General features: G+C 41.6%; 1 protein-coding gene across 1 annotated transcript; it reads right to left on the reverse strand.

The window, feature by feature from the left end:
• Window positions 1-1,420: 1,420 nt before the first annotated feature.
• LOC112251102 (sodium-dependent phosphate transport protein 2B-like) lies at window positions 1,421-12,057 on the reverse strand. Its single transcript, XM_024421804.2, has 13 exons — window positions 11,967-12,057; window positions 11,036-11,085; window positions 10,792-10,926; window positions 9,021-9,149; window positions 8,531-8,674; window positions 8,091-8,202; window positions 7,733-7,928; window positions 5,641-5,736; window positions 4,697-4,817; window positions 3,879-4,046; window positions 2,971-3,087; window positions 2,675-2,799; window positions 1,421-2,556 (listed from the first exon to the last, which is right to left on the reverse strand). The coding sequence occupies exons 2-13, from the start codon at window positions 11,079-11,081 to the stop codon at window positions 2,005-2,007; spliced, it is 1,941 nt and encodes a 646-aa protein (XP_024277572.1). The 5' UTR covers window positions 11,082-11,085; window positions 11,967-12,057; the 3' UTR covers window positions 1,421-2,004.
• Window positions 12,058-13,478: the final 1,421 nt, after the last annotated feature.

Consider the following 13,478-nt stretch of genomic DNA (forward strand, 5'->3'; position numbering starts at 1 on the left):
ATGGTGGGTCCGCAAGAGTATGTGCAGTGTGTGCAGCATTCCTAGACCCTTGCCCAGGGTTTAAGTCTGAATTTTATTCATGCAATGAACTGTCTGTTCTCAGTATGTGGGTCAATGTGTGAGATATGATTGTATTCTGTGAAACACACTAAGCCCCGTCTTCATGTAGATACAGTACTTCAGATAAGGATTTCGTATTATGGGGATGGTAGAACTGTTACTCTGTATCTGAGTTATGGATTTCATAATAGGTTGGGGAACTTCGAGGAGCTAAACTGCAGCATCCTTTCTAGTATTTGCTTGATCAGCTGTTATTTACAGCATAAACTGCAACTGTTGGAGGGCTCTCTCTTTCTCTCTCATTAATATGCAGTTATTTAATCATTATATGACGATTGATATTACCTTATGCAACAACAAACACTGTGGCCAAATGTAATAAATGTGACAGTTTAACTGCTGTCACGTTGTACTTTGTAATACTGTTCTGTTTAGTCAAACTCATTTAATAGAAATGTTTCCCAAGGGCAACCTTTATAATCATTTATGGGTTGTTTTTTTTTTTCATGGAGACTTTTTGACTTTGTCAACATCCAGGACATACAGAGATTGAGTTGATGCGTGGTCTCAGCCATGCATTATACCATAGTCTATAAACTGTCCTTTCAGAAAATAAAGACCAACATTTATTTGAAACAGCTGAGTATTCAACTATCTATCCAAGGTTATCACCAGTTCCAGAACTTTCTCTACCTGCATATTTTCTTTAATTACTATAACATTACTCAGTCTGAAAGAATAGATTGAATTGGTAATGTATGAATCAATATTTGAGAAATCATAGCAATGATAACCTTGTATTTGGTTTTCTGATTTGCTGCCATTTGTGCCAATTGATGTAGACACTGTAGTTAACTATAAAGTACTATCACCGTATTCAGAGTTCTACTCATGAAGTGCACCTTGGCTTGAGCAGGGGTGGTCTCCCAGGTGAACTATAGGGCAGGACATGCAAATGCGTGGCAGGAGGTGATGCAGCATGCGCACAGTGTACCTGCTGGTCTCTATGGGCCAGCAGGATGTTGGCCTTCACTCCTGACCAAGGAAAGGTTCTGCCCAGATAGCTACTGTCCAAAGGCACATCTGATACATTTCACTTACTACTATCAGTAGTACACACTGATTCAACCTCCCAAAAACCAGCTACAGCATTGGAGCACAACTCACCCGGTGTAACCAGTCTACTGTTAGCTTACAGTTATGTTACAGTTATATCTACCCATTAGCTGACAGTTATGCATTATCAACCACATGACCAGGCATTTTGAAATCTACAACATAAAATATATCATAATACAAAGCTCAGCCATGCAAATAACCTTTCAGTTGTTTACCTATAAGCATGACACAAACTGATGCATTGGTTTCTAATATTTATTGATGAGAGACAATACTGTGAAACCCATATAAAACAAATACCAACATGTATTCAGTCCGACAGAATGTAAAATTACAGTCAGTCATGATACAATACACAATGCAATACAGTAAATGATCAAATAGGAACATTACACTAATTGGAAATATATCACAACATTCTGTTTACAACTAACAATTTGTATTATTTACAAATATCAAAAGGTAAAACATTTTTAAATAGTCAGTGATGCATTAATAAAAACATTTTTTAAAGTGCATGTTTATCCCATTCTATTTTATCATGAAAGTTGAAATGATACATTCAATAAACATGATCAAAAATATATGACGGATGTACATAATGAGTCTGTATGATTCCATGGAGTGGTTTTAGCTATATATGGTGATGTTCTCCTACAAGAAGTACAGTTGCTGTGTTCAGGCCTTCACCACTTTATGATACAGTATCACCTAAACAGAGACCGGTTAACTCCATAAAGCCTGAGCAAATGTGGAGGATTACATATATGTTACAAATAGGTTATATATGTCTTACAGATATGTTACAGTGAATTCATAACTGTGTCAGAGCTGTGTAGCTTTCACAGTTTCCTTGGGAGCTTCTAGTGGCTCATCGTCTCTGGTTAGGGCTGGGTTGTCATACATCTCTTGACTCTTCTTCCTCTCCTTACCACCCTTCTCTTCATCCTCAGTCTTCTGGCAGCACTTACAGCAGCAGCAGCAGCGGGTGCCGCAGAAGGCCATGCCAGACATAACCACTCCATCCCAGGGGGCCATGGAGTGCAGGGGGCGGGGCAAGAAGTCCCAGTTCCGGAGCCTGCTGGGCAGGTACCGAGGACAACGCGTCTGCATCAGGTTGACGATGATGATGAAGATGGCCAGGACAACGATGGGCACGGCCACCCCCACCAGGGCCTGCCAGCCGGCCAGGGAGAGCCCCAGGATGGTTAGGGGCATGAGGAAGAAGCAGAGGAGGAGGTAGATCGCTGCGAACCAGCGGTAGTTGGCTGTGCGGTTCCCCAGGGCTCTGGCCAAGCGGATGGGGATCCGAGTGAAGGGGATAGGATACCACAGCAGGATCCCCGCTATGTTGAAGAAGAAATGGCACAGTGCAATCTGCAGAGGAGATGCAAACAGGGTGAGTGAGACTTCAATAACACTGATGTATAGAGAGACAGAGTGGACAGAGAGCAATATGACACCGCCATAAAAATAAATGATTACTACAACAAACCTGCAGTGAGTTGGCCAGGGTTTCCCCGGGAGCAGCCATAGCAGCAAGAATAGCAGTGGTAGTTGTGCCGATATTAGAGCCCAATGTCAGGGGATAGGCTCTCTCAAGGCTAATAACACCAATACCTGTTGGACGATAGAGAGAAGGAATAAGACATGGGCCAGAGAAAAATAATACAAGCAGGGTTACATGATACTGAAAGAATACTTGAGTGTACCAGTAGGTTTGGATGCCATAGGAGCCAGCTAAAGGTAAATGGATAGATAGACGCTAAACAAATATGCCTAACTACTCACCAACAAGGGGCGTGATTGCAGAGGTGAAGACAGAGCTGCTCTGAACGATGAAGGTCATTCCTGCTCCGACCAGGATGGCAATGTAACCAGTGACCCAGCCGAAGGGGAAGGGGAAGTCTGAACAGACAAGACAGAGCAGGTTAGGCATGGGCTCCCGAGTGGCGCAGCGGTCTAAAGCACTGCATCTCAGTGCATCTCACTACAGACCCTGGTTCGATTCCAGGCTGTATCACAACCGGCTGTGATTGGGCGTCCCATAGGGTGGCGCACAATTGGCACAGCGTCATCCGGGTTAGGGTTTTGCCGGGGTAGGCCGTCCTTGTAAATAAGAATTTGTTCTTAACTGACTTGCCTAGTTAAATAAAAGTTAAAAAGCTTGGAGACCATAACCTTAAGGTCACTTTGACTGTATTATGACCCCTTCAACATCAAAGTGAATTTTAGGATTACTTTCAACATAAACATCAAAGTGAATTTTAGGATAACTTTCAACATAAACATCAAAGTGAATTTTAGGATTACTTTCAACATAAACATCAAAGTGAATTTTAGGATTACTTTCAACATAAACATCAAAGTGAATTTTAGGATTACTTTCAACAAACATCAAAGTGCATTTTAGGATTACTTTCAACATAAACATCAAAGTGAATTTTAGGATTACTTTCAACATAAACATCAAAGTGAATTTTAGGATTACTTTCGACATAAACATCAAAGTGAATTTTAGGATTACTTTCAACATGAACATCTAAGTGACCATAAGAATCACAGGATAGTCATGTAACAGTACCAGAGCACCTGATGTGACCTTCAATCTGCAGAGTGGCTAATCCTGTGTTATCAAACAGGGTGTATGTTCTACCAGCGTTCTGCGTAGATTGGGAAGATAGCCAATGTCTTCTCACCTGTGTTGAGCACCTTTTTGATGACCACGGCCACCTGTCCCTTGAGCATGGAGTTGAGCAGCTTGACGATGAGGATGAGGCAGGTACAGAGGATGAGCAGGGACAGGGCCAGCAGGATGAGGCCCACAGCCAGGTCAGGCAGGTTAGCATAGGCAAAGATATGGTTACCTGCATGGGAAGATGCCAAATGTTATTAAGTATATACCTGAGACAAGGGTGGGATAAAACTGAAAGATTAGAGAGAAGGTAATTATTTTGTTGAGATTAGTGATAAGGTCATTTTTCTGTCCTGACAGGACTTCCACCGATCTGATGGAAAGGATAGGAAGGAAGAATGTTACTTCAACAGTCAACATGTTTTTTCCCCCATAGCTTCTACACTTAGCCCTGACATGTCTGGTGACCCAAAGTAATGGGTTACTTTACAACTGGATCTGATCCAAGCCAAAATGAGTGATGACCCTTTCCCTTATTTTGATTGGCTGATTTTCCAAGCATACAGGTATTAATTTTGTTTGGCTGTGTGGAGTGCTGGCCCGTCGATCGGCCTTGGGCTTCAGCTGGCCAGAATGAATGGGACATTTAAGCGGGTAGAGGGGGTGAGGGGAGGGTATTTGAGCAGGTAGAAGAGGTGAGGGGAGGGTATGTGATGAGTCACTAAATCGACTGAATGGAAGTCATTGTCCTTGTGACAGGTGGTGGTGGTGGGGGGGTTGTTCTCTGGTTTCACAGATGTTTGGCTGAGCGTATCAGGTAATCCAAATGGCTCTGTATAGGCCTTTTATGGGATCATGGCACAGTGATTGGACTGTACTTACATCTCTCTAGATTGATCGTCTCAGTAACATTTATCTGCGTCCATGTCTTGTTGCCTTCCTCCCAACAGGGGACGCCGGTCGTGCAGTTGGCAGCTGAGGGAACTGTTATATTTAAAAGAGTCTAAAAAAGAATAATACAAGTTTTTTCGCCAATACAGATAAAATGCACAGTGCATAATCATTGTAATCAAAACCTATGGAAACAATAACATCCACATTGACTAGTAAAGAAAGGGCTTTTTATTAAAGGTCCAACACAGCCGTTTTTACCTCAATATCAAATCCTTTCTGGGTAACAGTTAAGTATTTTACTGTAATTGTTTACCAATCAAATGGTCAAAAAGAAACAAAATAGCTTCTTAGCAAAGAGCTAATTCAAGCTGGAATTTTGATAGGACTGTCTGGGAGTGGTCTGAGTTGGGAGGGGAAAACTGAAAATGTACTGTTTTTCGCAGAGAGGTTTGGAACTCTCTTATTGGTCTATTAACTGATTTACCACCTGGTGATGTCACAAGGCATGTCAAAACAGGCTGACACCAAAATAGGCTGACATTTCAGGCGGTCTTTTCTAACAGCGCACACACTAAAAGGGCATTATAATAATTTTCACAATTTCACAGTATTATTCCAAACTCATAGTGTAAAATATAATATAAAAACACAGGAAATCACGTTTTTGACTGCACTGGGCCTTGAAAAATACCACCTTCATCATGATATAGTGGCAATAAAGCACTGGTCCTTATAAGTAGAATCACTCTGGCCAAGCTAAAAGCTGTCAAACATTAACCCTGCGACAGAGGGCTTAAGAGATAACACTCCCAGCTATACTACAGATTTATCTTGTTTTCTTACTGTTGGAAAAGTCTTCATCATCAATCATCACAAACTTGGTCAATAATAACCCATTGTTTGACTATCTGATGAATAATCCCGTGATTTACCGTGATTTTCTCTGTTTTGCACCAGATTTTGATCAGACTCTTGTTTCTGGCTGCTGGGTCACCCGTGGCAATGTCACTGATGACCGTTTTATCCAGCTAGAGGAAAAGAAAGGCTTCTGTTCAGTTGTATATCATTTTATTTTTGCCTACTAAAGTTCTCTATCAACTCAAATGTAACATTAAGCTGATGTTTCAAATATGTTTCAGGGTTGTATAGGTGTCTTGCTAGCCTTTGGAAAGTATTCAGACCCCTTGACCCCTTTTACACATTTTGTTACGTTACAGTCTTATTCTAAAATGTATTAAAACAAATATTTCCTCATCAATCTACACACAATACCCCCTAATAATGAAGCAAAAACAGGATTTTTGCTGATTTATCAAAAAATTTAAAAAACTGAAATATAACATCTACCTACATAAGTATTCAGACCCTTTACTCAGTACTTTATTGAAGCACCTTTGGTAGTGATTACAGCCTTGAGTCTTCTTAGGTATGACGCTACAAGCTTGGCACAACTATATTTGGGGAGTTTCTCCCATTATTCTCTGCAGATCCTCTCAAGCTCTGTCAGGTTGGGTGGGGAGCGTTACTGCACAGCTATTTTCAGGTCTCTCCAGAGATGTTCGATTGGGTTCAAGTCCGGGCTCTGACTGGGCCACTCAAGGATATTCAGAGACTTGTCCCGAAGCCACTCCTGCGATGTCTTGGCTGTGTGCTTAGGCTCGTTGTCCTGTTGGATGGTGAACCTTCGCCCCAGTCTGAGGTCCTCAGCGCTTTGGAGCAGGTTTTCATCAAGGATCTCTCTGTACTTTGCTCAGTTCAAATTTCCCTCAATCCTGACTAGTCTCCCAGTCCCTGCCGCTGAAAAACATCCCCACAGCATTATGCTGCCACCACCACAGTGATGGTGCCAGGTTTCCTCTACAAGTGACGGTTGGCATTCAGGCCAAAGAGTTCAATATTGGTTTCATCAGACCAGAAAATCTTGATTCTCATGGTCTGACAGTCTTTAGGTGCCTTTTGGCAAACTCCAAGTGGACTGTCATGTGCCTTTTACTGAGGAGTGGCTTCTGCCTGGCCACTCTACTATAAAGGCCTGATTGGTGGAAAGCTGCAGAGATGGTTGTCCTTCTGGAAGTTTCTCCCATCTCCACAGAGGAACTCTGAGTGACCATCGGGTTCATAGTCAACTCCCTGACCAAGGCCCTTCTCCCCCGATTTCTCAGTTTGGCCAGGCGGCCAGCTCTAGGAAGAGTCTTTGTGGTTCCAAACTTCTTCCATTTAAGAATGATGGAGGCCACTGTGTTCTTGGGGACCATCAATACTGCAGAAATGTTTTGGTATCCTAGATCTGTGCCTCGACACTTTCCTGTCTCGGAGCTTTACGGACAATTCCTTCGACCTCATTGCTTGGTTTTTGCTCTGACATGCACTGTCAACTGTGGGACCTTATATAGACAGGTGTGTGCCTTTCCAAATCATGTCTAATCAATTGAATTTACCACATGTGGACTCCAATGAAGTTGTAGAAACATCTCAAGGATGATCAATGGAAACAGGATGCACCTGAGCTCAATTTCGAGTCTCATAGCAAAGGGTCTGAATACTTATGTAAATAAAAAAAACTAGATTTCTGTTTTAAATTGTTTATACATTTGCGAAAACTTCTAAAAACCTGTTTTCATTTTGTCAGGTGCATTAGGGACACTCATGTGATAATAATAAATGCCATTTAGCAGACACTTTTATCCATAGCAACTTACAATCATGCATGCATACATTTTAGATATGGGTGGCCCCAGCGGGAATCAAACCGACAAGATTTGCTGTTGTAAGCGCCATGCACTACCGAATGAGCCACACAGGACCACCTATGTTGTAGCAATCGGTCAGTCGATGACACAGTCGATGACATTGCAGGCAACCATTGGTTGATGTCTGCAATGTCTGGGCAGGAGCAAAAGTACTATCCTTTGCTTGCTCATAGTTAGTTAACATCCCATGATGTACACCAGATGACATCATCCAGAATAGCATTTTATATTGTGATTAACAAGATGCTTCATGATGGTGAAATGCTGCTCCTACCTCTATGATGGCACTGGTGAGGGGGTCAGTGATGACGTTTAGCAGGTCAGGGGCATTGTCACCCCCCTGGATGTTAAAGGAGTCGATGACAATCTTGGTGAGTTTATACAGGACACCAGTGGCTGCCTCCAGCGGCAGCAGGATCAGCACAGACAGCCAGTTAAAGAAGTCATGCACCGTGGCACCAGCAAACGCCCTGGAAGAAATAACACCAGGATCGACATCTCACTATTTATCCAGCATGATACAATTCTGCTTGTTACCAAGGAACAAATTAGAATGATTTTTTATAGTCCAAAATGGTGAAGTAAACTTCTATCAATTTAGGCTGCTTAGAAAGTGATCCAGTCAGATGTACCTGCGGAACTCATTTCTGTCTCCTGCCTGCATCATCGCCACGATAGTGTTGGTGACTGAGGTTCCAATGTTGGCTCCCATAATGACAGGCACAGCAGACTGGACCTCCAGCACTTCAATGAAGATACAATCACTTTAGGTTTATATGAGACAATAATCAATCACTTGGCTTTGATCATGTAGTTATGTATACAGATGCGTATTTATCCAGAGCAACTTATAGGAGCAATTTGTGTTTAGTGCCTTGCACAAGGACACATACAGATTTTTCACCTAGTTGGCTTGGGGATTCAAACTAGCAACCTTTGGTTTACTGGCCTAACACTCTTAACCGCTAGGCTATCTGTTTGTGTGTGTATGTGCATCCTGTACATGCGTGAATGTCTATGTGTGCATGTGTGTATGTGTCCCATGTGTACTTGTATGTGTGTGTATACTCACATCCAGAAGACACCATGCTGACCACAATAGAGGAGGACGTGCTAGAACTCTGGACTAACACTGTGACCAGCACTCCAATCACCAGGCCAGCCACAGGGTTGGACAGCACCGCATTGTCTTGGAAGATGTCCCCGGCTGCCTTACCTATGGATACACAGTGACACACAGCCAAATTCATCATGAAAACATCCCATAAATGCTTTGATATCCATAAACAGCCAATTTTATGATATTTAGAAACAGAATAAGAGGACAGTTGTAATTGTGAATAATATTGTGTAATGTCATCAACATGAAAGTATGAGAGTATCATTAAATGAGCAGAGCTAAAACATAAGTATGGACAATAGGTCCCTTATCAGGACCTGGTTGACAACAAAGATTCACTTTTAATTACTTTAATTTGATTATGACTGTATATTATATGATTGGGTTGGGTTGAATTCATTTTGTCTGCACTGACAGAGAGAGAGAGCGGGTTTAATGTTACCTCCAACTAGCTGGAAAGCAGAGCTCAGGACGTCCAGAGAGCAGACGAACATGTAGAGAAATCCAACCAGCAGAATAAACTTGACGATGGAAGTCAGAACCCGCATAACCTTCCCTTTGGCATCCAACTCTGTTTCCAAAAAGTGACTGCATTTTTGTTGGTGTAGTCACACAGGTTCTCACTTCAACATTGATTTTCATCCCCGTGATTGGCATTTTTCCTATTTTGTTGCCTTACAACCTGGAATTAAAATTCATTTTTTGGGGGGGTTGTATCATTTGATATACACAGCATGTGTAGATGCATAGTATTTTTTATTGTGAAACAAACAAGAAATAAGATTAAAAAAATAGAAAACTAGAGTGTGCATAACTATCCCCCCCCAAAAAAAGTCAATACTCTGTAGAGCCACCTGTTGCAGCAATTGTAGCTGTAGGTTTCATGCCACAGGTTCTCAATTGGATTGAGGTCTGGGCTTTGACTAGGCCATTCCAAGAAACTTAAATGTTTCCCCTTAAGCCACTCAAGTGTTGCTTTAGCAGTATGCTTAGTGTCATTGGGATGGTGGTTCACCCTCCTGCTGGAAGGTCCTTCGTCCCAGTCTCAAATCTCTAGAAGACTGAAACAGGTTCCCCTCAAGAATTTCCCTGTATTTAGCGCCATCCATCATTCTTTCAATTCTGACCAGTTTCCCAGTTCCTGCCGATGAAAAACATCCCCGCAGCATGATGCTGCCACCACCATGCTTCACTGTGGGGATGCTGTTCTCGGGGTGATGAGAGGTGTTGGGTTTGTGCCAGACATAGCGTTTTCCATGATGGCCATCTGACGAGAGTACCTCCTTCCATATGTTTGGGGAGTCTCCCACATGCCTTTTGGCGAACACCAAATGTGTTCGCTAATTTTTTTCTTTAAGCAATGGCTTTTCTTCTGGCTACTCTTCGGTAAAGCCCAGCTCTGTGGAGTGTACAGCTTAAAGTGGTCCTATGGACAGATTCTCCAATCTCAGCTGTGGAACTTTGCAGCTCCTTCAGGGTTATCTTTGGTCTCTTTGTTGCCTCTGATTAATGCCCTCCTTGCCTGTTCCAGGAGATTTGGTGGGCGACCCTCTCTTGGCAGGTTTGTTGTGGTAACATATTCTTTCAATTTTTTTATAATGGATTTAATGGTGCTCCTTGGGAAGTTCAAAGTTTCTGATATTTTTTTATAACAAAACCCTGATCAGTACTTCTCCACAACTGTGTCCCTGATCTGGTTGGAGAGCTCCTTGGGCTTCATTGTGTCACTTGCTTGGTGGTGCCGCTTGATTAGTGGTGTGGCAGACTCTGGAGCCTTTCAGAACAGGTGTATATATACTGAGATCATGTGACAGATCATGTGACACTTAGATTGCACACAGGTGGACTTATTATGTGACTTCTGAAGGTAATTGGTTGCACCAGATCTTATTTAGGGGCTTCATGACAAAGGGGGTGTATACATATGCATATACCACTTTTCCGTTTTGTATTTTTTAGATTTTTTTAAAACAAGTAATTCTTTTTCATTTCTCTTCACCAATTTGGACTATTTTGTGTATGTCCATTACATGAAATCCAAATAAAAAATCGATGTAAACTACAGGTTGTAATGCAACAAAATAGGAAAAACGCCAAGGGGGATGAATACTTTTGCAAGGCACTGTATTGCACACTGTATTGAGCGCCCAGTGGTCAAAGGTACTTTTTTGGGAATGAGGTACAATTTCAGATGCAACCACACTCTATCTCACCTGACCACTTGAGTCCAGTGTCCTGCAGTTCAGGGAGGTTCCAGGGGTCATCCTCATCCAGGTCCTTGTCCACCAGGTCCATGGTAGAATATGCCGACAGGACGACTGAGTCTTTAGGTGCCTTACCAGCATCATCTGTGAGATTAGGATAATTGTGAGTGGAGGTTGCCTCTGTGTGTGGTGATGCTGCCTGGTGGTGAGGTATGGACTTCATAGATAGTAAAGCGTAGCCTACTGTACATACCAAGAGTGGGAGACGGAGTATCTCTAAATTCTGGATGAAGAGGCATTGCCCTATAGGAAAAAATAACTTACTTTGCGGTAAACCATGAAGATCATGTAGCAAACCTCAAGGTATATTGGAGTAAGGCTAAACAGTTTGGAAAGAAAAACATTTAAATGTGAAAAGCCAGTAACGGTTCACTTTTTAAATCTTTTTCTCTCTCAGAGGAAACAAATACACAGTCCTTTTATATTGAGACACCTCTATTTGATAGTTCCTAAATATGTTATATTTTTGTATCCTCCAGCGCATAGCCAAGCAATCTTGTGTCTGTCACAAGATGTTTCCAAATATGAGAATTTCTCCTTTAAATTATGGAAACTTATTCCATGGGAATAACTCATGGTGATGTTGCTTTTTCACATCCACATTGATAAAATCGACAGAGAAATACAAATATGACTGTATGGTAGGGGCCTACAATCCTCAAGAAACCATACAACAAGTTGAATCAGAAAAGCTCTCTAAGCTCAGATTTTCCAAGGTTCAAAATGAGTTATCTCAAACAAAAATAGTGTACAACAGAGGCATACTATGCCTATTACTAGGCTATAACTAATACAATGAATACCTATTATTCTAATAATAACAATAATAGTTATATCATCGTTATCTTTGCAACATTTGACAAAAAAAGAAAGCAAGGTTAAACAGCAGAAGGTAGCACTCCTGAAAACAAGCTCGACCAGTCATTGGCTCCACATTGTGTGTAGCTGCATGCCAACAATAATAATAATAATCATTTAGAGGTTATAAGCAAATACAGCTATAGGTAACAATTCCTAACATATCCTTGTTTGTTTGTTGTAGTTTTATTTTGTTGTGATATTACCTGAATGAGTCTTGTTTGTAATGTATGGTGTATTGCAGTATGAAGAGTGGTAATACACACCTGCAGTGGAGGCTTTTGCAGGAGTCCTTCACCTGAGCTACCTGGGTACCGCAACCTGCTTATAAAGCACAAAACACGCTGGACCCTGACTGTTCAAAGTCCGTGGCAAAAGGGGCGCTCTGACAGTGAGTGAGTGATCTTACCAGAGCATCTGCAGTGAATGTAGACCAGGCAACATCAAATGATTAGTGTATGATGGAATATTACTACTCTGGCATGGGTTTTTACAACTTTGTTGGCACTAGGTAGAAAGTAGGCTAATGCCTGTCATAAACTTTTTTTGTTGTTTTTTTGCGGGATGATAGTAGCAGTCAATCTCAGAATATGGCGAAAAGAAAAGTAGCAAATGAACTAGGCGTAACCAAATAACCTTGATGATTTCAACATGGATGTACTGTATTGCCACATTTTCAAATATCTAAAAGGCCAGTCTGTGAATATTTATCACACTTTGATTAAGAATAGGGTATTCAAATAACAGATTTATATAAGTTTTGTCTTCCAAATTTAATTAAGACTTTAAACAGGTTTAGACCATCTAGATTATTGCTAACCCTAGCCCTTTTCCTGACCTTAACCTAATTATCCTGAACTGCTACGTTAATTATCTTAACCTGCTGCGTAAATTCCCCGAGAACCTGCCACAAAAAAGTCGCTTTCGATTTGAGCTGTATCAAAGTGGCATGTTTTTAGGTTGTCCTGGCCGGCTCAGTTTGCATTTGTGTGTAATGCATTTCTCTTCTGAGTGGAGAAAACATGCTCTCTGGTGGTGGCTTGTGGTGGCATTTGTAGGTTAAGCCAAATTCTTCGGCAAATATTGTAGAGAGCAAAAACAACAGTAAAGTATGTTGTGGGTAAAAAATGTTTAAGATCTACAGTGGGGCAAAGAAATTGTGCAAGTTCTCCCACTTAAAAGATGAGAGAGGCCTGTAATTTTCATCATAGGTAGTACACTTCAACTATGACAGACAAAATTAGAAAAAAAATCACATTGTAGGATTTTTAATGAATACATTTGCAAATTATGGTGGAAAATAAGTATTTGGTCACCTACAAACAAGCAGGATTTCTGGCTCTCACAGACCTGTAACTTATTCTTTAAGAGGCTCCTCTGTCCTCCACTCATTACCTGTATTAATGGCACCTGTTTGAACTTGTTATCAGTATAAAAGACACCTGTCCACAACCTCAAACAGTCACACTCCAAACTCCACTATGGCCAAGACCAAAGATCTGTCAAAGGACACCAGAAACAACATTGTAGACCTGCACCAGGCTGGGAAGACTGAATCTGCAATAGGTAAGCAGCTTGGTTTGAAGAAATCAACTGTGGGAGCAATTATTAGGAAATGGAAGACATACAAGACCACTGATAATCTCCCTCGATCTGGGGCTCCACGCAAGATCTCACCCCGTGGGGTCAAAATGATCACAAGAACGGTGAGCAAAAATCCCAGAACCACACGGGGGGACCTAGTGAATGACCTGCAGAGAGCTGGGACCAAAGTAACA

This window comes from Oncorhynchus tshawytscha, linkage group LG05 (assembly GCF_018296145.1).
Source record: "Oncorhynchus tshawytscha isolate Ot180627B linkage group LG05, Otsh_v2.0, whole genome shotgun sequence".
NCBI classification, from domain to species: Eukaryota; Metazoa; Chordata; class Actinopteri; order Salmoniformes; family Salmonidae; genus Oncorhynchus; species Oncorhynchus tshawytscha.

Bases quoted from the DNA above. Each gene is read 5' to 3' on its own strand.
- LOC112251102 (XM_024421804.2), bottom strand. From the start codon at position 11,081: ATGCCTCTTCATCCAGAATTTAGAGATACTCCGTCTCCCACTCTTG. The intron at 3,088-3,878 runs GTGAGAAGACAT...TTGTCTGTTCAG, and splicing joins CAAAAAGGTGCTCAACACAG to ACTTCCCCTTCCCCTTCGGC. The intron at 2,800-2,970 runs GTGAGTAGTTAG...ATCGTCCAACAG, and splicing joins TGCAATCACGCCCCTTGTTG to GTATTGGTGTTATTAGCCTT.